General features: G+C 43.9%; 1 protein-coding gene across 5 annotated transcripts in view; it reads right to left on the reverse strand.

Annotated features, from left to right (window-relative positions):
• Window positions 1–22,539, reverse strand: part of FANCI (FA complementation group I) — a 105,303-nt gene that overhangs the window by 77,132 nt on the left and 5,632 nt on the right. For 2 of the 5 annotated variants that reach the window (XM_058736602.1, XM_058736600.1), the window contains exon 2: window positions 8,893–8,994. In XM_058736602.1, the coding sequence (XP_058592585.1) occupies window positions 8,893–8,994 (102 nt within the window). Of the gene's footprint in view, window positions 1–8,892; window positions 8,995–12,190; window positions 12,343–12,674; window positions 12,694–12,725; window positions 12,855–22,539 lie in introns of those variants that run through there. The other 3 variants (XM_058736603.1, XM_058736605.1, XM_058736604.1) reach the window with 3 other exon arrangements.

Below are 22,539 nucleotides of genomic sequence, written 5' to 3' on the forward strand. Positions count from 1 at the left end.
GGTGCTATAATCATCTAAAGGATTAAGACCACGGATGCTGATAAACACCCTACAAGACAAAGGACAGCACCACTCAGCAAAGAGTTACACAGTCCAAAACGCGAAAAGCAGTAAGGCTAAGAAACCCCAACTCATCTTGAAACCAATGTTTCATTAGAAGGCAGTGTGGCATGGGAGAAAAAAAAAACTGGATCCAGAATCAGAAGATGAATCCTGGTCATGACACTTACTAGCTTCATAACCTCAGCCAAATTATTTCACTGTTATGTGGGTCCATCTCCCCACCTCCAAGGACTGTTAGGAGGAATAAATTAGATGACAGGTAGAGGACTCTGCACAGAGCCCAATGTACAACAGGTACTCAAATACAGTTTTCTACTCCCTCTGTCCTCAGCTCGCCTCCTTCCTCCATTTAGATCTTTCATCTTCCTTTTTGACTTTATTCTTTTTACTGCATTTTAAAACACAAAAGTCAACTAAGATTACATGTCCTTGTTTTTTCAGAAAACATGATAGTTGTTCTTTTATTTTATTTTATTTTTAATTTTTTTTTTTTTTTAACGTTTATTTATTTTTGAGACAGAGACAGAGCATGAACAGGGGAGGGGCAGAGAGAGAGGGAGACACAGAATCTGAAACAGGCTCCAGGCTCCGAGCTGTCAGCACAGAGCCTGACGCGGGGCTCGAACTCACGGACCGTGAGATCATGACCTGAGCCGAAGTCGGACGCTTAACCGACCAAGCCACCCAGGCGCCCCTGAAAGTTGTTCTTTTAATTGGGAGGCTGGAACCACCAAATTAATGGCACAGTCCAAAAACAAACTTTTTTTTTTCATAGAATAGTCCTCACTTTGCAATGTCTGATATTTTCTCACGATTACAGAGTCTATGCATTCCCAGTCTCAACACAGGTGACACAGCATCCTTCCCATAGTATCACACCTGGAGGCATGTGATGCCCATCTATCCCTCACTGGTAATATTAATTCTGGTCATTCAGTCAAGGGCGTTGCTTAATTTTCCCACTTTGTAATTACTTTCCTCCCTCCTGTTGCAACCAGTGAGCAGTTTGTAGACAGACACTTTGACCATGCACCTATCTTGCTCATCTAATTTTCCCCTTGTATAATGGAAAAGCCCAACAACCACCACCATTACCAGGTTATCAAAGTCAGTATCACCAGAATGACACAGACATCAGGAGCCCAGGGATACAATACACTGAAAAAGGTACAACACCATTTCTGGGCTCCTTTTATCAGGGATGAATCAGACAGGAACCAACTGAGGAACATTCAGCAAAATACTCTTCAGGGTTACCAAGATCATGAGAAACAAGGACAGACCGAGGAACTGTTGCAAACTGCAGAAAGTCAGGGAAAAATAACGCGCATGTTGTATGATGAGCAGGATTCTGGGGGGCGAGAAACAACATCAGGGGAGAAACAGGTTTGCTAATGGTATTGCACCAATGTTAATTTCTTAATTCTTAAAATTGTGACTAAGGTTATGTAAGATGCTGAGGAAGATACCCAGAAATTCTCTGTATTATTTTTACAACTTTTCTGTAAGTCCAAAAGTAGCTTAAAATAAAAACTAAAAAAAAAAAAAAAAAATCTCCCTGGATTTAGCACCCACTGATGTTTCTTGCCTGATCCAATCTTCATCATGATAGCTGCAAAATGGTGATTTTCTAACTCTAGCACAGAGGCAAGACCTTCCTTCTCTCCATTTATTTTTTTATTATCAGTATGGACTCACAAATTTATTTTTCAATAGTTTATAATTCGTAATTGAACTTAATTATTTTGATGTTCTAATGGTCCCAGATTTGGGTGATGGAAACCCCTTTAAGCTGGTGCCTACGTCTTTGTGACATGCCCTCATCATTTTTTCTGGGCAGTGCTTTACTTTCTGGTTTATAAGATGTTCCCGGCTCATCTTGTATCCATCATGCCCACCCTTGAAATTCGCCCTTTCTCTGAAAAGCCCTGGTTCCTTTCAGTGGGGAATGATTATTGATTATTAAGAGAACAAAGATCTAGGTCATGGGTGTACTTGTTACTACCGTGGCATCTTAACTGCTTCTTAGTTCTTCTAGTGAACAGAGCTAAAGAAAAAAAAATACACGTGTATATGCAAATACATACAAATATATATGTGCATGCAGATATGCATATACACACATATACGTGAGAACCATAAATTCGTATCAATACTTCCATTTCTAATCTATCCCCACAGCGTTCTTTCTTGCCTTCCTATATCCTAGATTTGTACGTCCTTTCTAACAGTAAAAATGCCAACATCGACACATTTACTCATTTGCTGAACTCTGTAATCTATCTAAAATCATTTCAGAATTGCTTTGCCTGTGTCACTACAATAAGTAATCCAATTTTAAAATTTCACGATTGGGGAGCCCTGCTGGCTCAATGGAACGTGTGACTTTTGATCTCAGAGTTGTGAATGTGAGCCCCGTGTTAGATGTAGAGATTACTTAAAAATAAAATCTTTAGGGTGGCGGGGGAGCACCTGGCTGGCTGGCTCAGTTGCTATAGCATGTGAACCTTGATCTCGGGATTGTGAGTTCAAGCCCCCACATTGGGTAAAGAGATTGCTAAAAAATAAAATCTTAAAAAAAAAGTTCAGGGTTTATTTGTTATCTATCCCTCTAACCAGATTCTAATCACGGTCTCACTGTGTTTGCATTCCTACCAGCAACGTATGAGTGACTGCTTCCCTGGTCTCGGCAAGAGTGTACAGACAAGCTGTTCAATTTTTCCTACTGACAGGTAGTAATGGTTTTACTTGAATTTTCTCTTATGAGTGAGGTCGAGCATCCTTTCTTATGTTATGGTCATTTTTATGTCATTGTGATTATCCTCTATACTCCTTTTGCTCTTTTTAATAGGATTTTTTTACTTTTCTCCTTCAATTATTGTAAGTTATTTATGAATTAGGAATATTAACCCTTTATCTGTGAAAACTGCAAATATCTTCTCCCAATTTGTCATTTGTGTTTTGTGTATGGTATTTTTGGTCATGTAAATTTTATAGATATGTAGATAAATTTATCAACCTTTTAAGGTATCCAGATTTTGAATCCTAGAAAAGCTTTCTCTGCACTACAGTTCAAAAGAGGAATTCACCCACGTTTTCTTCTAATATTTAGGTTTGGTTTTTACATTTAGACCTCTGATTGTGGAGCTTATTCTTGAACAGTGTATGTAGAATACCTCTAATTTTATCTATTTTTCCTAAATGGCTAACTAGTTGCCCCAACACTATTTATTAAATAGGATCTTTGCCCCAACTATTTGGGATACCACCTTATAATAGACTAGATTTTATGTGCTGGGTCTATTTTGAGACTTTGTTATTCCATTATCTGTTTTCCTCTCATGCACCAATACCACATTCTTCATTACAGAGGGTTTTTGGTATGTTCACTGTCCAGTAGGGCTAGTCCTTCCTCAGATATCTTCCATTTCAGTGTTTTCCTAGCAATTCTTATTTTTCTAGATGAGCTTTGTTTTTATGTGTATGAAACGCTATTGAGAGATGCCTGGATGATTATATGTGTCCGACTTTGGTTCAGGTCATGATCTCAGGGTTCATGGATTTGAGCTCTGCACTGAGCTCCACATGACAGTGCAGAGCCTGCTTGGGATTCTCTCTCTCTGCCCCTCCTCTACTTGCACTTTCTCTCTCAAAATAAATAAACTTAAAAAAAACGCTACTGATTTTTACACAATTTTATATTCTGCTACGTAGCTCTTGTTGTAGATGGTTTGATCATGGATTCTTCAGGATTTTCCAGGTGTACTATTATGGTATCTACAAAGACACATAGTTTTACATATTTTTTCTATTTTTATGCTTCATTGTTTTCTCTAGACTAATTGCATTGGCTAACAGGCCAGAACAATGTTAAATAGTGATGGAGAGAGTAGGCATACAGCCTGGTGCCTGATCTTAGCATAAATGCCTCCAGGGTTTCCCATTAAGATGCTAACTTGAATTCTCCAGAAACCAATATTGCACTGTATGTTAACTAACTGAAATTTAAACAAAAACTTAAAAAGAAAAAAGATAAAGAAAAACAGGATGCTGACTTTCGGATCTATACATGTATTTTATCTTATTAAGGAAAAAGCCACCCACTCCTATTTTCTCAAGAGTTTTTACTAGGAATGAGTGCTGGATTTTGTCAAAGGCTGTCTCTAATTTCTGAAGATAATCACATGGTCTTTGTGGTAATATACTTTCTATTACTGAACCAACCTTGTATTCTTGGTATAAACTCCATTTGGTCATCGTGTATTTTTTTTTAATCTGGTATTAGACTCTGTCCTCTAGCATTTAAGGTTTTTGCATCAATATTTGTAAGTGAAAATATGCTATCTTTATCAAATTTAGGGTTCAGTGTTACACTTTATAAAAGCATCTACAAGTTTTCCTTATGTATGTACAGATCCTTATGTATTATATACGCTATCAAACAAATTATGTAGCACTGAGACTATCTCTAACTTCTGATTTCTATGTTTGGTAGAAGTCCCCTGTGAAATTATCTGGGCCTGGTATTTTTGTGTGACTTAACTGTTTGATTAACTCTTCCTTCTATGGAAACTGGTTCCAGTTAAGCTTTCCATCTCAAATTGGGTCAATTTTATTAAACTGTATATTCTTAATTATCCATTTCCTCTAGATTTTCAAATTTATTTGCAGAGATATGTATGAAGTAGTCTCTTACTATTTTTTGACATTCTCTCTTTATTAATAGTTATTTCCCCCTTCTCATTTCTTATTTTGTACATTTGGGTTTACCACATTGCTTTCTTGATTAGTCAATGGTTTTGTCTAATTTTTCAAGGAATCAGGATTTTGATGTATAAATAATTTGATCTACTTGATTAGTTTCCATTTTTATTTTAGTACTTTCTTTGTGCTCTTGTTTACTGCTTTTTGATAATTTAATTCATTTATTTCCTTTTAATTGACTTAGGTGATTTTTAAAAGTATTCCATGGATTCTGATATGTAGTATTTTCACTATTTTTTTAGAAATCCTATAATTTCTGTTGTCATATCCCTTTTTACCCAAAAATTGTTTAAAAGGTATTTTATTTCCCAGTAGAAAATCCGTTTGTATTTATTTCATTTCTGATTTCTAGTTTTACTGAATTGTGACCAAAGAGGGTGGTTATATATTTCTTCTACCTTATGAGACCTATCAATGTTTTCTTTGTGCTTTAGTACATGACACAAATCTACATGTTTAAAAAGATATATATATATATATATATATATATATATATATATTTTTTTTTTTTTTTTTTTTTTTTTTTTTAAGATTTTGGTTTTGGACAGGGGTAGGGAGGCCTACGTGCCTCAGTCAGTTAAACGTCTGACTCTTGATTTGATTTCAGCTCAGGTCATGATCTCGCAGTTCAGAACCTGTGTCAGGCTGTGCAGAGCCTGCTTGGGATTCTCTCCCTCCCTTTTGTCTCTGTCCCTGCCCTGCTCACATGCTCTCAAAATAATAAACTTAAAAAAAAATTGTAATAATATTTTATTTTTTGGGTGCCTGGGTGGCTCAGTCATTAAGCATCTGACTTTGGCTGAGGTGATTATCTCACAGTTCATGAGTTTGAGTTCCACATCAGGTGAGCTCAAGCCCCGCTTCAAGTAAAACATAAGCCGGAGGTAAGCCCCACTTCTTTCTCTCTGCCCCTTGTGGGATTCATTCTCTCTTTGCCCCCACTCACCTGCACCCTCTCGCTTAAAAAAAAAAAAAAAAGAAAAAAATTTTTTTTTTTTTAAGCAATCTCTACACCATATGTGGAGCTTAAACTCACAACCCTGAGATCAAGTCACAAGCTCCACCAACTAAGTCAGCTGGCCCCAAAGATATATTCTTTTATTAAAGTATTCTCCAAATATTTTAAATACTATTCATATTTTCCATCTCTTTAAAATCTTTGCTTTGTTGAGGTATCCCCAGGTCTGTAATCCACTTCATTAATTTCCTCTTCAGCAGTGTTTAGTCCACTGCTAACTGTCAAGGTTTCCATTTCTAGAAGTTTTCTGTTTTCCAAATCTATCCCTTCTTATTTTATGAATTCTATTTCTTCATTTACATATTTGAGTATATTAAAAATCACATTAAATATTTACATGAAATATATATATTTTTTATTTTAGAGAGAATGTGTGAGTGGAGGGGGGGCAAGGAGAGAGAGAAATCTTAAACAGGTTCTGCACTGAGTGTGAGCCCATGACATGGGGCTCAATCCCATGACCCTGGGGGATCATGACCTGAGCTAAAATCAAGAGTTGAATGCCACCTAGGCACCCCAAATATTTGTGTACTCTAGAGTACCTTTTAGATTCCCCTCTATTCTCTAAATCCTTCAATGTGAATTTTCCAATTGCTGGATATGTCAGTCTTTCTTGTCATGGACTTTTTTTTTTTTTTTTTTTGAGAGAGACAAAGATAGCATGAGCAGTGGAGGGGCAGAGAGAGAGGAATAGAGAGAAAATCCCAAGCAGGCACCACGCTGTCAGCACAGAGCCTGATGAAGGACTCAAACTCACAAAATCATGAGATCGTGACCTGAGCCAAAACTGAGAGTCAGACACTTAACCAACTGAGCCATCCAGGTGCCCCTCTTGTCATGAACTTCTTTATGTGTTTTATAATTTTTTACTCTAAGCATATCTTCTATGGGCATTAAATAAACTGAATGTATATATTGCTGGAATACTTAACAAATTTGTAGAGGATATAAAAAGATGACTACTACACTGGTCAACAGAATCAAGATACAAAAAGATCTTGATAGAGCAAAATGCAATTAATTTTAAAAGATAATTAAGGGGGCGCCTGGGTGGTTCAGTCGGTTAAGCGGCCGACTTCAGCTCGGGTCACGATCTCACGGTCCGTGAGTTCGAGCCCCGCGTCGGGCTCTGGGCTGATGGCTCGGAGCCTGGAGCCTGCTTCTGATTCTGTGTCTCCCTCTCTCTCTGCCCCTCCCCTGTTCATGCTCTGTCTCTCTCTGTCTCAAAAATAAATAAATAAAAAAACGTTAAAAAAAAAAAAAAAGATAATTAAGATATAAGTATATAATTTTATATGTGGGTTCTAAAAACTAACTACAAAAATTCAGAGATGAAGAAAATTAGCCTAATACCAACATCCGCAAAAATGAGTTGGGATTTTAGTTGCTTATAAAACCAATGAGACAACAGTATGATATTATGGCCAAAAAGTTGATTCTGCATTAATGGGAAAATAAGAGAAATTTTGTCCAGTTTGAGGTATTAAACTTTTAAGGCAAATGTTAACAAAACAGAAATGTTCAGAAGACTGTGTCCGTGTCAGTGAAGGAATTTTGCTAACAATTATTCAGTGCGGGGTGCCTCAGTCGGTTGAGCGTCCGACTTCGGCTCAGGTTATGATCTCGTGGTTCATGAGTTCGAGCCCTCCATCGGGCTCTGTGCTGACAGCTCGGAGCCTGAAGCCTATTTCGGATTCTGTGTCTCCCTCTCTCTGCCCCTGCCCCGCTCACACGCTGTGTCTCTCCCTCTCTCTCAAAAATAAACATTAAAAAAAAAATTATTCAGTGTCTATTAGATGGTTTACATGCATTAACTCATTTCATCTTTACAAAAGACAAAAGATAGAGATCTTTTCTAGGGATAAGCAAGAATCAGAGAAGTAATTCACAGCATCTATTTATATCATGAATTTTGTTCTAGTTCTTATGTTTGCTTATTATGGTTAATGTTAAGGCCTCTTCCGAGTTCAAAAGCATATAAAACATAAGTTCTAAATCAGTAAACTAATTAAAAGTTGGTTTTAACCAAATCTTAATGCCTACAGAATAACTCAAGCTGCAACTCATGCAATGGGTTGTCTCAAAAAGCTGCTACAAAAGCAGTCCTGCTTTTGTTAATTAAAAAAAACAAAACAAAACAGAGCCCACCCCTACCTCAATTCCCAATTAGTGTCACATTTTAACAGAAATTACAATGTACCACAACACAGGCATGCAAAAATTCCTTTAAAAACATAATACACAAAGTCTCAACTCGTTTAGACATATATACTTAATACTTAAGGTTAATGTTAAGGAGGGATTCCTTTCCATACATGAATATGAATAAGCTAAGAACACATATTATGCAAAAAGGAGAAGTGTATCAGGAGAGTAAGAAGATTCACATAAGAATCTCAAAATATTTGGAGCGCCTGGGTGGCTCAGTCGGTTAAACATCCGACTTCAGCTCAGGTCATGATCTCGCAATCCGTGAATTCAAGCCCTGCGTCGGGCCCTGTGCTGACAGCTCGGAACCTGGAGCCTGCTTTGGATTCTGTGTCTCCCTTCTCTCTCTGCCCCTCCCTCGCTCATACTCTGTCTCTCTCACTCTCAAAAATGAATAAATGTTAGAAAATAAAAATAAAAATAAAAGAATTTCAAAATATTGTACTGCTTATGAATTTATCTTTTTTAGGGGAAAATATTAATAAAGAAGCATCAGTAGGCAAAATGTCACATCAAAAACTATAATCAGGATATTACCTTCGTTAGGATTGTTCTAAGAACCTTAAAAGTACCCTAATTTGTATGTATGTACATATGTATTGTATGTGTGTGTATATATTTATATATAATTGCATAAATACTTAAATGCTATATAGTTGTATACAAAGCCCTTCGATTGTCTATTTTATTCCTCTCCCCATTTCTTAACATTTATCAAAAAATCCTTGTTTCCTAAGATGAGTAGGAGGTAAAGTGGCAGAGTAATTTTTCTAACATGTTCTTTGAATTTGTCATCATGCTTGACATTTGCCTTATAGCAGAACATGCTTAATACTTACATCATCTTCTTTCACAGCCTGAAGCCATTCCTGCAGTTTGTCTGCTGTTTTTTCTCCTGCTAGAGATAATATTTTCTGGTCCATTGTTGCTCTATCAGGGAACTGTAAGGGAAAAGTATCAGAGCTGGATGAAACTTCCACAAGGAAACAAGCTTGACTGTTTTCCTTCCCTCCCTGTTAACGGAGTACTTTATATATTATCAGGAGTGTACACAGCAGGTACTCCATAGGTTAAGGGCTACTAACCAGTATGAGTAGGTGATTTTCATCCAAACCAAAATAATTTGGAAAATTCCCTGGAATTTCTGTATTAGAAACTTGTATTCTAATCAAGTGGTTTCAGAATTTTTGCCCATTTTAATTTTTTTAGCATCTACCCAGCACACTGCCTAGAACAAAGCTAGCACTTAATAGTGTGATAAATTATAAATATACACACGAGAATATTATTACAAGCATATAATAATATTTCACAAATGAATAAATCAAAAACACTATAAAGGCAAAGTGCCAATGAAATGGTATGAAAACTAGTAAGAAGTTTAACAAGACTGGGGTGCCTGGGTGGCTCAGTCGGTTGAGCGTCCAACTTTGGCTCAGGTCATGGTCTCACAGTCCGTGAGTTTGAGCCCCGCATCGAGCTCTATGCTGACAGCTCGGAGCCCGGAGCCTGCTTTGAATTCTGTGTCTCCCTCTCTCTCTCTCTGTCAAAAATAAAAACATTTTAAAAAAATTGAAAAAAAAAAAAAAAAAGAAGTTAACAAGACTAACGAAATAAATGTGTGCTCAAACGTCAAGAAGGCATCCCAGCAGAGGAAAGCTTGAACTGGAACTCAAGAGATTAAATTAGGTAGTCAAGATAACCAGATGGTATACTCTATACACTACTGGGAAGGAGAATGACATGAAGAAAGGCCTTTCTATGAGAATTTGAAAAACTTATTTGGGGAAAATGAGTAAACTGCCTGAGGTACAGAGTTGAAGTAGAGGAACAGTGAATAGGATGGCTAGAAAGACAGACTGGGAATAAACTGTACAAGATCTTAAATGCCAGGTTTAAGGGATTTAGCTTTTATTCTGTAAATAATAGATAGCAATCAAAACTTCTGGAGCAAAAGAGAATCTGCCTGATTCAGATTCTGCCAGTTTAAGACTGAAAAAGGTTTTGAGGGAACAATCTGGTATCAAGCATGTAGATTAAAGTAGGGAGAGAGAGGGGGTGCCTGGGTGGCTCAGTCAGTTAAGCATCCTGACTTCGGCCCAGGTCATGATCTCACAGTTAGTTCAAGGATTCAACCCTGCGTCAGGCTCTGTGCAGACAGCTCAGAGTCTGGAGCCTGCTTCAGATTCTGTGTCTGTCTGTCTCTCTCTCTCTCTCCCTCTCCACGTGTGCGCATGCGCACTCTCTCTCAAAAATAATAAACAAGAGGGGCGCCTGGGTGGCTCCGTCAGTTCAGCGTCCGACTTCACTCAGGTCACGATCTCGCGGTCTGCGGGTTCGAGCCCCGCGTCGGGCTCTGGGCTGATGGCCTCAGAGCCTGGAGCCTGCTTCGGATCTTGTGTCTCCCTCTCTCTCTGCCCCTCCCCCGTCCATGCTCTGTCTCTCCCTGTCTCAAAAATAAATAAACGATAAAAAAAAAAAAAATTAAAACAGTAAATAAATAAAAAGGGACACACAGGGGCATGACAGTTCCACCGTCCTCCTCCACATCCACTACCAAGTCCTGTCACTGTGAACCCCTAATCAGCTCTCAAATCTGTCTACTTCTGAGATCCACTACTCCCACATCACTCCAAAGTCACCACCACCTCTCACCTGAACTACGACAAAAGCTTCCTACCTTGTCCCCCACACAGCAATTAATCTTTTTGTTAATGCCGCTGAAACTCCATCTCCATCCTCACCTTAAAACTCTTCAGCCATCTTCTCTCCTATCAGTCCCATATCCTGAAGTCAGGATAAAAAAAAAAGTCCTGCAGGGTCTGGCCCACCCCTAACTCTACCCTTAATCCCTATACACTCTAGCCACACTGAATTGCCTTCAGTCCTTCAAATCCCAAGTTCTCCTGCCACAGGCCCTTATAGATGTTTTTCTGTCTGGAACTCACATACATACCCCTCCTTTCATCCCCTGCCCTCTAATCTTTTAATTCCTACAAACCCTTCAGAGCTCAGCTCAATCGACACTTCCCCAGAAGCTCCGTCTAGGTTAAACACTCCCCTACTACATCCTTTGAAGGCAACAGCAATTTCTCTTCTCTCCTTAGGGTCCCTTCCCTAAGGAGAGGAAAAAAAGACGAGAGAAAAGAAAAAACAAAAAACTTCAAGGTAACCTGGCTATGCGCCTACGTGACCACATCCCTCCTGATCTTATGTACTGAGACTACTTAATCAGACGACATGTTTGTGTGTGTTACCATGTACGGGAGACAAAGAAATAGAAAACGTATTTAAGAAAAAAAAAAAAAAAAAACTACACCACGGGAAGTTCGGGGCTCAGTTCTTCAGGTTGGAACCCAACTGCACGGTGCCAACAGAAATAAAGTCGCTTCCTGGAAAGAAAAGCCTCGGGGTCATGACTCTTTGTGCGAGAATCCTACTACGTCCCCATCACCACACCTTTAAAGTCGTATTTCTAGGGGCGCCTGGGTGGCTCAGTCGCTTAAGCGTCTGACTTCAGCTCAGGTCATGATCTCACAGTCCGTGAGTTCAAGCCCCATGTCGGGCTCTGTGCTGACAGCTCAGAGCCTGGAGCCTGTTTCAAATTCTGTGTCTCCCTCTCTCTCTGCCCCTCCCCTGCTCATGCTGTCTCAAAAATAAATAAAAATATTTAAAAAAAATGTAAATTTAAAAAAGTAAACAAAGTCGTATTTCTAATGCTAGCTTAAGGACTGTATCTCCCCCTTGACTATTAACTCCAGGAGGCCAGGGGGCCATGTCTGGCTTTGTTTACCAGTGAACCTCCAGTATTTCAACACCGGTACCTGCCTTATAATAACAGGCTCCCGATAAATTATTTGCTGAATAAATCACTGAACTCCCTACGAGTCCCAAGACCCGCTAATTTGACCCTCATACCAACCCTGTCGAGTAGGTGTTATCAGCCCCAATTTAGATGAACGTCTTTTAGAATTTGGAGGCATAAAGTAATCGCCCCAAGGTTAAAAGGCCAGCAGTGGAAGAGGCAGAAATAAAGCCTAGGTCTGCCCAGCTCGACCCCCAGATCGCCTGCTCCGACCCCCTTACCCCGGTTAGAGCCCGGGGTGGGCAGAGAAAATGCACGAAGGGCATACTGACCGAGAGAAACGCGCAGCCAGAAGCGGAATATGCTGAAATCAACCTATCCCAGCAGGTGCATTTTGCTAAATTCGGCCGACCACCAGAGATGAGCACCTAGCAGGCGGCTGCGCAGCGCCGGTGCGCCCGGCACACCCCTCGCCCAGAGGCGCCGAGCTTAGCGGCCCCGGGAAGGAGACGCGCCGGGTTTTGCGCCGGGGCTTCCCCGAGAGCACCAGGTAACCACAAACAGAAACCCCGGAGCGAGGCGGCTGGCGATGCCGACCGTGACTAAGCTAGAGGCGGAATGGGGTTACGTTTCTCGGGCGCAGGAGCTGAACCCTGACGGAGAGCGAAGAATCGAAGACGAGCGCGGAGAGGGTAGCACGGCCGGGAGGAGGGAGCCGCGGAAACCGAAAGACGCGGCGGGAAACACCCCAGAGAAAACACCAGAACGCCAGCTCGGAACGGCAGCCCTCCCGCCCTCGCGCACCCGCTCCCCTACCCCGGCGCAGGGTCCCACGGCCCGGGCAGCGAGCCCCCTCGGCACTGTTACCTCAGCTCCACCGCTGCTGCGAACTTCCAAAAAGCCCGCGCGGCGGGACGCCGCCACACTTCCGTCACGAGACACAACAGGCCCCGCCCCCTAAGGCTTATTTCCGCTGCCCGGGCGCACGCGCGTGGGGTGTACCATTAAGGCAGAAGGGGTGTGGGGTGCTCGGAAGTTCCCACTCCCAGCCTCGGGTAGGCGTAGCTTGCAAACTCGCGCTCAGGACCGCAGAGAGCATGCGCAGTGTGGCCTGTACGTAGACGGAGGGTGCTGTCTCCGGCTGTAGACCCGTCAAGCTGTTCTCGTGGACTGTTAGGGAAAGAGTCAGTGAGATAGGGGCCAAATCAAGGGATGGCCCCCACAAGTCAAATGTGGGGAGCCCTCCGAAGGCGGAGGGCAGATGAAGGTCTCCCATTCCTTGTGCTGGGGAGGTGCCTGTAATCCCTAATATGTAAATGCCACGTGGCCAGGAGGCTTTTTGTTCTTCCCATTCCAAAACCTGAGCGTTTAGGGCATAGCCTGGCAAAGCAGATGTTCAGTAAATATTTGTTAAATAAATAACCAACAGTAGTGGGGCGCCTGGGTGGCTCAGTTGGTTAAGCTTCATGTCCTAGGTCATGATCTAGCCATTCCCGAGTTGGAGTCCCGGAGTCTGGCTCTGTGCTGACAGCTCAAAGACTGGAACCTGTTTCAGATTGTGTCTCCCTCTCTCTCTCTCCATCCTTCCCCACTCACGTTCTGTCAGTCTCTCTCAAAAATAAACACTAAAAACAAGACAAAAAACAGTAAAACTAAGAGCAATGGAGAGGAGGATCGAGTCTTAGTTTGAAGAAGCCAGGGTGCCTGGCTGGCTCAGTCAGTTACGTGTCCGAGTCTTGGTTTCTGCTCAGGTCATGGTTCACAGTTCCTGAGATCAAGACCCCCATTTGGGCTCTGCGCTGATAGCAGGGAGCCAGCTTGGAATTCTCACTTTCCCTCTCTGTGCCCGCCCCCCCCCCCCCCCCCCCCCGCCAAATAAATAAACATTTAAAAGAAAATAGGGTGAAGAAATTTGTGCAAAGGGCCTGAGAGCAACAAGCAAGCCCCTGGCTAATACTTGGGGTGGGGGTGGGAAAGCAGACGCTCGGAAGTCCTTTTCACATCTAGGGTAGTGGGGGAACAGCTGAAGTGGAAGGGTGTGATTGTATTCACATTGTAGAAAAGTATCTCTGGTAGGTGAGTGCCGCAGAGACTTCGGAAAAGATGATGGGGGTGAGAGGGACTGAAGGCTGGACGTTTTCGGGGCTATAAATTGTCCTGGAAATAGGAGGTCGCAGTGGGGACAAGCAGAATTGAGCGAAAAGCATGTGAAAGAGATTAGCAAATCCAGCGAGTTGAATGAGCACAAGGGTTTGGGGGAGATGTGGGAGGAGCTGAGGAATATTCAGCCTTGAGTGACAGGTGGGGGTGGGTTGCTACTGCCAGGGAACTGATACAGGGAACACAGGGAAAGGTGCAGGTTTGGGGAGGGGGGCGGGGGTGATGATGACGAGGCCTCAGATTTGGACTTACCAAATGTGAGGTTCCTGTGGGGTGGCATGGGAAGGAACGCTAAGATCAGGGGCATTCAGTCTGGAGCCTGACCCCCAGTCAGGATGGGATGGGTCTAGTTGGCCAGTCCTGGAGGAAACATAGCTGCTGGAAGAGAATGATGCCTCTTAGCTGTCCAAGGCTGCTCCTTGCTTATGACCCTTCTCATGCAAGTTTTACTTCTACTACATTCCTGGCCCAATATCGATCTGTAATATGTGTAATAAGCAGCTGATTTGGAAGATTATTCCTGAAAGGAATCATTTTAGCTTGCCAAGGGAACAAGACGACTTTACCTCATCTCCCCACAAAACCTCCTTCCCAGGCTGCTTATGGGACTGGGCTATACAGCCACAAATTTGTATGTCCATGTAGTCAAACAAGCTCATGTACCTTTTCGACCCTCCATTTGTGCATCCCAGGGTACACTTACTGAATTGCCTGCGTCAGTGTCTTCCAGGTGGCATTGACAGTTCAGGGTCTTTCCTCCGCTGGTTGCATGAATGTATCATCTGTGTTTTCCATTAGCACTAATGGGCGGTACACATGCAAAGGAAAAGAACAGACTCCCCACCCTGGTGCAGGCTTCCTTACTAAGTAGCAACTAGACTCCTACACTGGGCAGCTAGTGACAAACTGAGTTTAGAAAATACAGCCAATTCAAAACAGGTTTGCAATAGAGGAACTAAATGTTCTTCAGATCTTGTCGATAGTTCACATTTGTGTAATAACATTATGGCTACTGATATTTTTGCAAGAGTCCAGAGAAAAAGGACAAATGGAGGCCCCCTATCATTCAGGATACTTGATCCTGAAGTGTGAGGGGCTTCGTATGTTTGCATGTAAACACACACCCTGAAGATTCACACCATGCCTCCTCCCTAGAGCTGCCGGTGGCTGCTGTCTGGGCGTATGGCTGTGCACACTAGACCTGTCCTGGAGAGGGTCGACCTGGGAAGGACGAGTTTTGGAAAGCTACCCAGAGTGTGGTCTGAAGGAAGGCATATGGGTTTCTTAGGGTACACCCTCTAGGTTTCTTTTGTTTGTTTGTTTCTTTTCTTTTTAAAGTAGGCTTCATGCCCAGGGCGGAGCCCAACGCAGGGCTTGAACTCACAACCCTGAGATCAAGACATGAGCTGAGATCAAGACTCCCAACACTTAACTGAGCCATCCAGGCACCTCGTCGCCTTCTAGGTTTCTTGAGCTCCTCATCATCTACGAAGGTGGTTAATAAGGCACCCACCCAGCCCAAGAGCTCCAGTCGTCTGGGTTTAAGGGCAATGTTGCTTGAGAGAAAAATCAAGGTAGTATGTATAAAAAGACTAGCACTTAGAAACACTTCATAGTGTTAGTTCCTTCCAGCAATCCCACATTTGGGTATATAGATAGAAGAATTGAAATCAGGGTCTCACCCTTTGTACACCCGTGTTCGCAGCAGCATTGTTCACAATAGTCAAGAGGCAGAACCAACCCATATCTTCATGGACAGCGAACATATAAACAGAATGTGGTATATCCTCACAATGGAATAATCTTCTGCCTTAAAAAGGGAGGAAATGCTGTCATTTGCCACAAAACCTAGAGGAACTCTAAGCACATTATGCTAGGTTAAATCAGTCATAAAAAGACAAATACTGGGTGGAATCATACTCAAAAGGAGCGAAATTCACAGAAACAAAAGTAGAGTGATGTTTACCAAGGGCTGGGTGGAGGGGCAAAAAGGGAATTATTGTTTAATAGATACAGAGTTTCAGTTTTGGAAGATGAAAAAGTTCCAGGGGAGCCTGGGTGGCTCCCTTAAGATTTCGACTCCTGATTTCAGCTCAGGTCATGATCTCAAGGTCGTGGATTGAGCCCGAGTGGGGCGGGCGTGGAGCCTGCTTAAGATTCTGTCCCTCCCCTGCTCTGGGTGCACGCGCTCTCTCTCTCTCTCAAAATAAAATGAACTTTAAAAAGTTCTGGAGATCTGTTTCACAATAACATGAGTGCACTTAACACTATGAAGTGTACACTTAAAAATGGTGAAGATAAGGGCGCCTGGGGGGGCTCAGTGGGTTAAGCGTCTGACTTCGGCTCAGGTCATGATCTCGCGGTTTGTGAGTTCGAGCCCTGAGTCGAGCTCTGTGCTGGCAGCTCGGAGCCTGGAGCCTGCTTCAGATTCCGTGTCTCCTCCTATCTCTGCCCCTCCCATGCTCATGCTCTTTCTCTGTCTCTCAAATAAACGTTAAAAATTTTTTTTAAAAAAATGGTGAAAATAGAAAAAAATAAAATGGTTAAGATAATTAGCCAAAAAAAAAAAAAAGACAATGCTACTCGGGCAGTTCACAGGATTGTTAAGGAGAGCCAGTTGAGTCCACCCTGGAGAAATTCCAAAGACAGAGGTTTAACAGCTTACTATGTGCATCCTCAGTGTCTAGGAAAGTGACAGAGAATGCTTCACAAATATTTGTTAGCTGGGTGCAAAATCAGGAGCTCACCCTTAGAAAATATGGTTTTAAATCATCTCAATGAGGGGCGCCTGGGTGGCTCATTCGGTTAAGTGTCCAATTCTTGATTATCACTCAGGTCATGATCTCACAGTTCATGGGTTTGAGCCCTGCGTTGGACTCCACGTTGACAGTGCGGAGCCTTCTTGGGATTCTCCCTCTCTCCCTGTCTCTCTGCACCTCCCCCACTCTCTCTCGTTCTCTCTCTCTCTCTCTCTCTCTCAAAATAAATAAATAAAGTTAAAAAAATTATCTCAATGAAATGTTCCATTTCAAAACCAAAATGTTGGCTTAAAAATGTATTACTACTCTTGAAGCTTCCTTTGAATTTGCAGTCATTTGAAGATTAAAAGTTCAAAACAGTGGGTACCCGGGTGGCTCAGTGGGTAGAGCATCTAACTCTTGACCTTGGGGTTGTGAGTTTGAACCCCACGTTGGGAGTAGACGTTACTAAAAAAACAAAACACTTTAAAAGTTCAAAACAACAAACAAAGGGGGGCATCTGGGTGGCTCAGCCCATTGAGCGCCTGACTCTTGATTTCTGCTCATGTCATGATTTCAGGGTTGTGGGATCAAGCCCTGCATATGGGCTCCGCAATGACAGCAAGGAGCCTGCTTAAGATTCTCTCTCCTTCTTTCTCTGCCCCTCCTCCGCTCACACAGGCATTCTCCCGCCTCCTCTCAAAATAAATAAATAAACATTAAAAAATAATAATAAGGTTAGTTCTCTTCCCCTATTCAGTCTCTTATTTCTCAGAGGCCTGGAAGACAGGACCAGGAGGGAGGACAGTAAACCTTAAAAACTGGCCTCTCACAATTGGTGATATTTGATTAAGGTTTGTAGATTATCTAATTGTAATAGATCAATGTTAATTTCCTGACTTTGCTCGTTGTACTGTGGTTAATTATGAGAATGTCCTTGTTTTTTTGGAAATACATCCTGAAGTATTCAGGAGAAGCGGGGCATCCGGTCTCCAGCTTACTCTAAAATGGTTTAGGAAAAAGGAAGGAGTGTATCTGAGAGAGAATGACAAAGCGAGTGTGGTCACATGTTAACATCCAGGCGAAAGGCACATGGGTGTTTTTTGTACTCTTCTTGCAACTATTCTGTCAATCTGAAATTATGACAACAAAAAAACCCAGCCCAGTGGTGAATCTAGTGGACTGCTCTGGCTTATAAATAAATAATCAGTGAAGTTGCCCTTTGAGAGCCCATCTTTGCACTTTGATGAGGAGAGGGAGACAACCATCCGCCATCTTTCGCCTCCACCCTTTTCCGCTATCATCCTGCCTGGCTGCAGAACAGGGGTGGCTTGTGTGTCCCACAAAGGGCCTCTCGGCTTGCTTCTGTCCCCATCTCCCACGTCACCTCAGCTACTCACGCTCTTGGGCCCATCCTGTGCCACCTCCCAAATCACGACTCAGATGTCAACGTCCCATCTGGTCAGTTTGCTTGCTCATTTACTCCTGCTTGTTCATTCCCTGATCTTCACTGTCCCCCAGTCCTCCCTCTTCAATTCCAAGCTTTAATACTGAAAGCACATTTTAGCCAATATCCTCCATTTGCCCCTCCTCCCCCCGCCCCGTCTGTCCTTCCAAACCACCCAGCTGGCAGACTCTGCCCGTTTGAAGGCAGCCTTTCCCTCCATGGGAGGGACACGTGGGCCTCTGGGTTGTGCTGGAGAACTCTCTTGACTGTGTCCATGGGTACCTCTGAGAAGCCATAGGAACCAATCTCCAGGGGACCTCAACACTTCCACAACCTTCCCTAGTAAGTTTATCCTGCCTTCGTGAGGATGATTTCAAACATTTCTCTTTTTTTTTTTTATTTTTTTTTATTTTTTTAATTTATTTTTGGGACAGAGAGAGACAGAGCATGAACGGGGGAGGGGCAGAGAGAGAGGGAGACACAGAATCGGAAACAGGCTCCAGGCTCCGAGCCATCAGCCCAGAGCCTGACGCGGGGCTCGAACTCACGGACCGCGAGATCGTGACCTGGCTGAAGTCGGACGCCTAACCGACTGCGCCACCCAGGCGCCCCTCTCTTTTTTTACTCCCAGCAGATGACCTCAGCTTTACCACCAAATCTTTTTTTTTTTTTTTTATGTTGATTTATTTTTGAGAGAGACAGACAGAGCATGAGCAGGGGAGGGGCAGAGAGAGAGACAGGGAGACACAGAATCTGAAGCAGGCTCCAGGCTCTGAGCTGTCAGCACAGAGCCCAAGGCTGGGCTTGAACCCACGCACCATGAGATCACGACCTAGGCCGAAACTGGATGCTGAGCACCCAGCCACCCCTCATTACCACCAGGTAACTTTAAGGAAGGTACAGAATGTCCCTTGATTTGGGTTTTCCCATTTCCCTAAGGAGTTGATGCCAGGGCATTCCTTGGGGTCCTCCCTCTCCCAGGGATGGCAGTGGCCAGACTCTTGCCCCCGGGGCTGCTCCCAGGAAAGCGAGGTGATGTCACCTTCCCCAGGAGCCAGGAGTGACTTCCCTGGGCAGTCACACCTGTCGCTCTCCCTTCTGGAGGAGGGAGCACAGCCTTGTGTGTTGAAGGATGAGAGGGCTTTAGAGTGACCAGGACATACTCCCGGCTGTGCAGCTTTGGGCAGGGCCCCCATCTTTCTGACTCTTAGTTCCCTCTTCTGTAAAACGGGGGAATACACCCCCTACCTCACATCTGGAAGGACTGGATGAGCTACCACAGGTAAGGTGCCTGTCACAGTGCAGAAAGGGGGCACAGCAAACTGGAGCCCCCTCTCTTCCTGCCCCCAGCCTGGCAGAGGAGAGCCAGGGAGCCCACGGTTTTCTGCCAACATGGCCAGCACAGGTGTCTGGGCCAATGAGGGCACTGTCTCCCCTCACATAAGGGCACTATTGTTCCAGCACAGGAGCGAGACATGAATGTGACTCGGCCGGGGCAGGGGAGTGTGCAAGGCAGAGGCAGGAGAAGGCCTGTGAGCAGCAGATAATGCCACAGAAGGCTCTGCTCCCTAAAAAGGGCCCTGTGGCCTGCTAGCTTCCTGAAGAGCTGCGTGCAGGCCCTCCTTTGTCAGGGCTGCGCCGTTAACCCGCGAGTGTTCTCCATGCACAGGACTGTTCTTTTTTTTTTAATTTTTTTTTTTTTAACGTTTATTTATTTTTGAGACAGAGAGAGACAGAGCATGAACAGGTGAGGAGCAGAGAGAGAGGGAGACACAGAATCTGAAACAGGCTCCAGGCTCTGAGCTGTCAGCACAGAGCCCGACGCAGGGCTCGAACTCACGGACCGTGAGATCATGACCCGAGCCGAAGTCGGACGCTTAACCGACCAAGCCACCCAGGCGCCCCTGCACAGGACTGTTCTTCGTGAAGCACCCCATCGCCTGGCTTTGACAGGCCACTGGGGCCACTGTGATTCCTTCCTGTGGGGCAGCCTGAGCTCTCCCCCACCCTCTTTATCTCCCAGGAACCTCACGTCCTGTGAAGTGCCCAGGAAAAAATCCAGTATCACATCTAGATTAGTTTGCTAAAGCTGCCATAACAAAGTACTACTACAGGCTGAGTGGCTAAAATGACAGGAATGTATTCTCTCACAATTCTGGAGGTTAGACATCCAAGATCAAGGTATCAGCAGGACTGGTTTCTGCTGAGACCTCTCTCCTCGGCTTGTAGAGGTCAGTCTTCTCCTTGTGTGTTCACACGGTCTTCCCTCAGTAACTGTGTCCAAATTTCCTCTCCTTATAAGGGCACTGGTCACATTGGATTTGATCAGGGCCCACGCTGCTGACCTCATTTTACCTTAATCACCCCCTTTAAAGGCCTTATCTCCAAATACACTCGCATTCTTTTTTTTTTTTTTTTTTTTTAGTGATTGTTTTTGAGAGAGAGACAGAGAGATGGACCGTGAGCAGGGAAGGGCAGAGAGAGAGGGAGACCCGGAATGGGAAGCAGGCTCCAGGCTCCGAGCTGTCAGCACAGAGCCCCACACAAGGTTCGAACCCACTAACCACGAGATCATGACCTGAGCTGAAGTCGGCTGCTTCACCGACTGAGCCACCCAGGTGTCCCTAAATACACTCACATTCTGGAGTCCTTGGGGAATAGTACGTCAATACTTGAATTTGGGGAAACACAGTTCGGCTCATAACACCATTTTGCAAGTGTCAAACAGAGGCCTAAGCGAAATTGTGGCCTCAGTCCATGGCTCGTAGTAGACAGGGCCAGGCCTAGAATCAGGTTAGGATACCCCCCTCTTTGTCCTTTCTCCACTTCCTGCACCCCCAACCGGGCCACCATTGGCCTGCCCCACAGAGGAAGAGGATGGTCCTCGATCAACTTCCCCACAAATCCTCAGAGCTGATGGGACGTCAGAGGTCAGGCAAGGTAGGGTGTTGACCACAGGCGGAAGGGGGAGAGGGCCAGAAACTCTCGGGCAGTGCTTTTCAAACTTTTGTGTGTGTAGACTCACTCCAGGGGCTCCTTGTGAACATGCACATTCTGACTTAGCCTGTCTGGAGAAGAACCTCACACTCTGCATTTCTAACAAGCTCCCAGATAATGTTGATGCTGTTGGTCTACAGGCTGTATTTCAAGTAGTAAGGTTTAGACCAGCGCTGTCCATCGCAAATATAACGGGAGCCATTACACTTGCAACTAGAAAATTGTACGTTTTCTAAAATTTTTTTTTTTTTCAACGTTTTTTATTTATTTTTGGGACAGAGAGAGACAGAGCATGAACGGGGGAGGGGCAGAGAGAGAGGGAGACACAGAATCCGAAACAGGCTCCAGGCTCCGAGCCATCAGCCCAGAGCCCGACGCGGGGCTCGAACTCACGGACCGCGAGATCGTGACCTGGCTGAAGTCGGACGCTTAACCGACTGCGCCACCCAGGCGCCCAGTACGTTTTCTAATAACCGCACCGAAAAAAGTAAAGAGAAACAAGTGAAGCGAACTCATATAGCTTCACCCCAATATATCCAAAGCATTACTGTGTCAGAACACTAAGCCATGTAAAAATCCGTAATAAGAAATGTTATACTCTTTTTTGTACCTAATCTTCAAAATCCAGCAGGTATTTTATTTATTTATTTATTTATTTACCTACCTAATTTATTTATTTTAGAGAGTGCGTGTGAGCAGGGAGAGGGGTTGAGGGAGAGAGAGAGAGACTCTTTTTTTTGTTTGTTTATTTTTCACGTTTGAGAGAGACAGACAGAGTGTGAGCAGGGGCGGGGCACAGAGACAGGGAGACACAGAATCTGAAGCGGGCTCCAGGCTCCGAGCTGTCAGCACAGAGCCTGGCGTGGGCCTTGAACCCATGAACCGCAAGATCATGACCTGAGCCAAAGTCAGACACTTAACCGACTGAGCCACCCAGGCGCCCCGAGAGAGAGAGAGACTCTTAAGCAGGTTCCTCCACGCTCAGCACGGAGCCCGGCGTGGGGTTTGATCCCACCATCCTACGATCACAACCTGAGCCAAAATCAGGAGTTGGACACTCAGCTGACTGAGCCACCCAGGCTCCCCAACCAGCAGGTGTTTTATACGCGCAGCACATCTCGTGTTGAACTCTAAGTTTTTATCAGAAATACTTGATCACAGGATCTACAGTTGAGGAAGTAGAATCACACACCTAAGTTCTTCCAAACATACTTAAAAGTTTTCCAATAACTGCGTCCAGTATCCACTTTTAAATTTAAGTGAATTAAATTTACAATTAAAAAAAAATAAAGTTACAATTCAGTTCTTTCGTGCCATTATCTGATTTCAGGTGCTAAGA

Source organism: Neofelis nebulosa, chromosome 7 (genome assembly GCF_028018385.1).
Source record: "Neofelis nebulosa isolate mNeoNeb1 chromosome 7, mNeoNeb1.pri, whole genome shotgun sequence".
Classification (NCBI taxonomy): domain Eukaryota; kingdom Metazoa; phylum Chordata; class Mammalia; order Carnivora; family Felidae; genus Neofelis; species Neofelis nebulosa.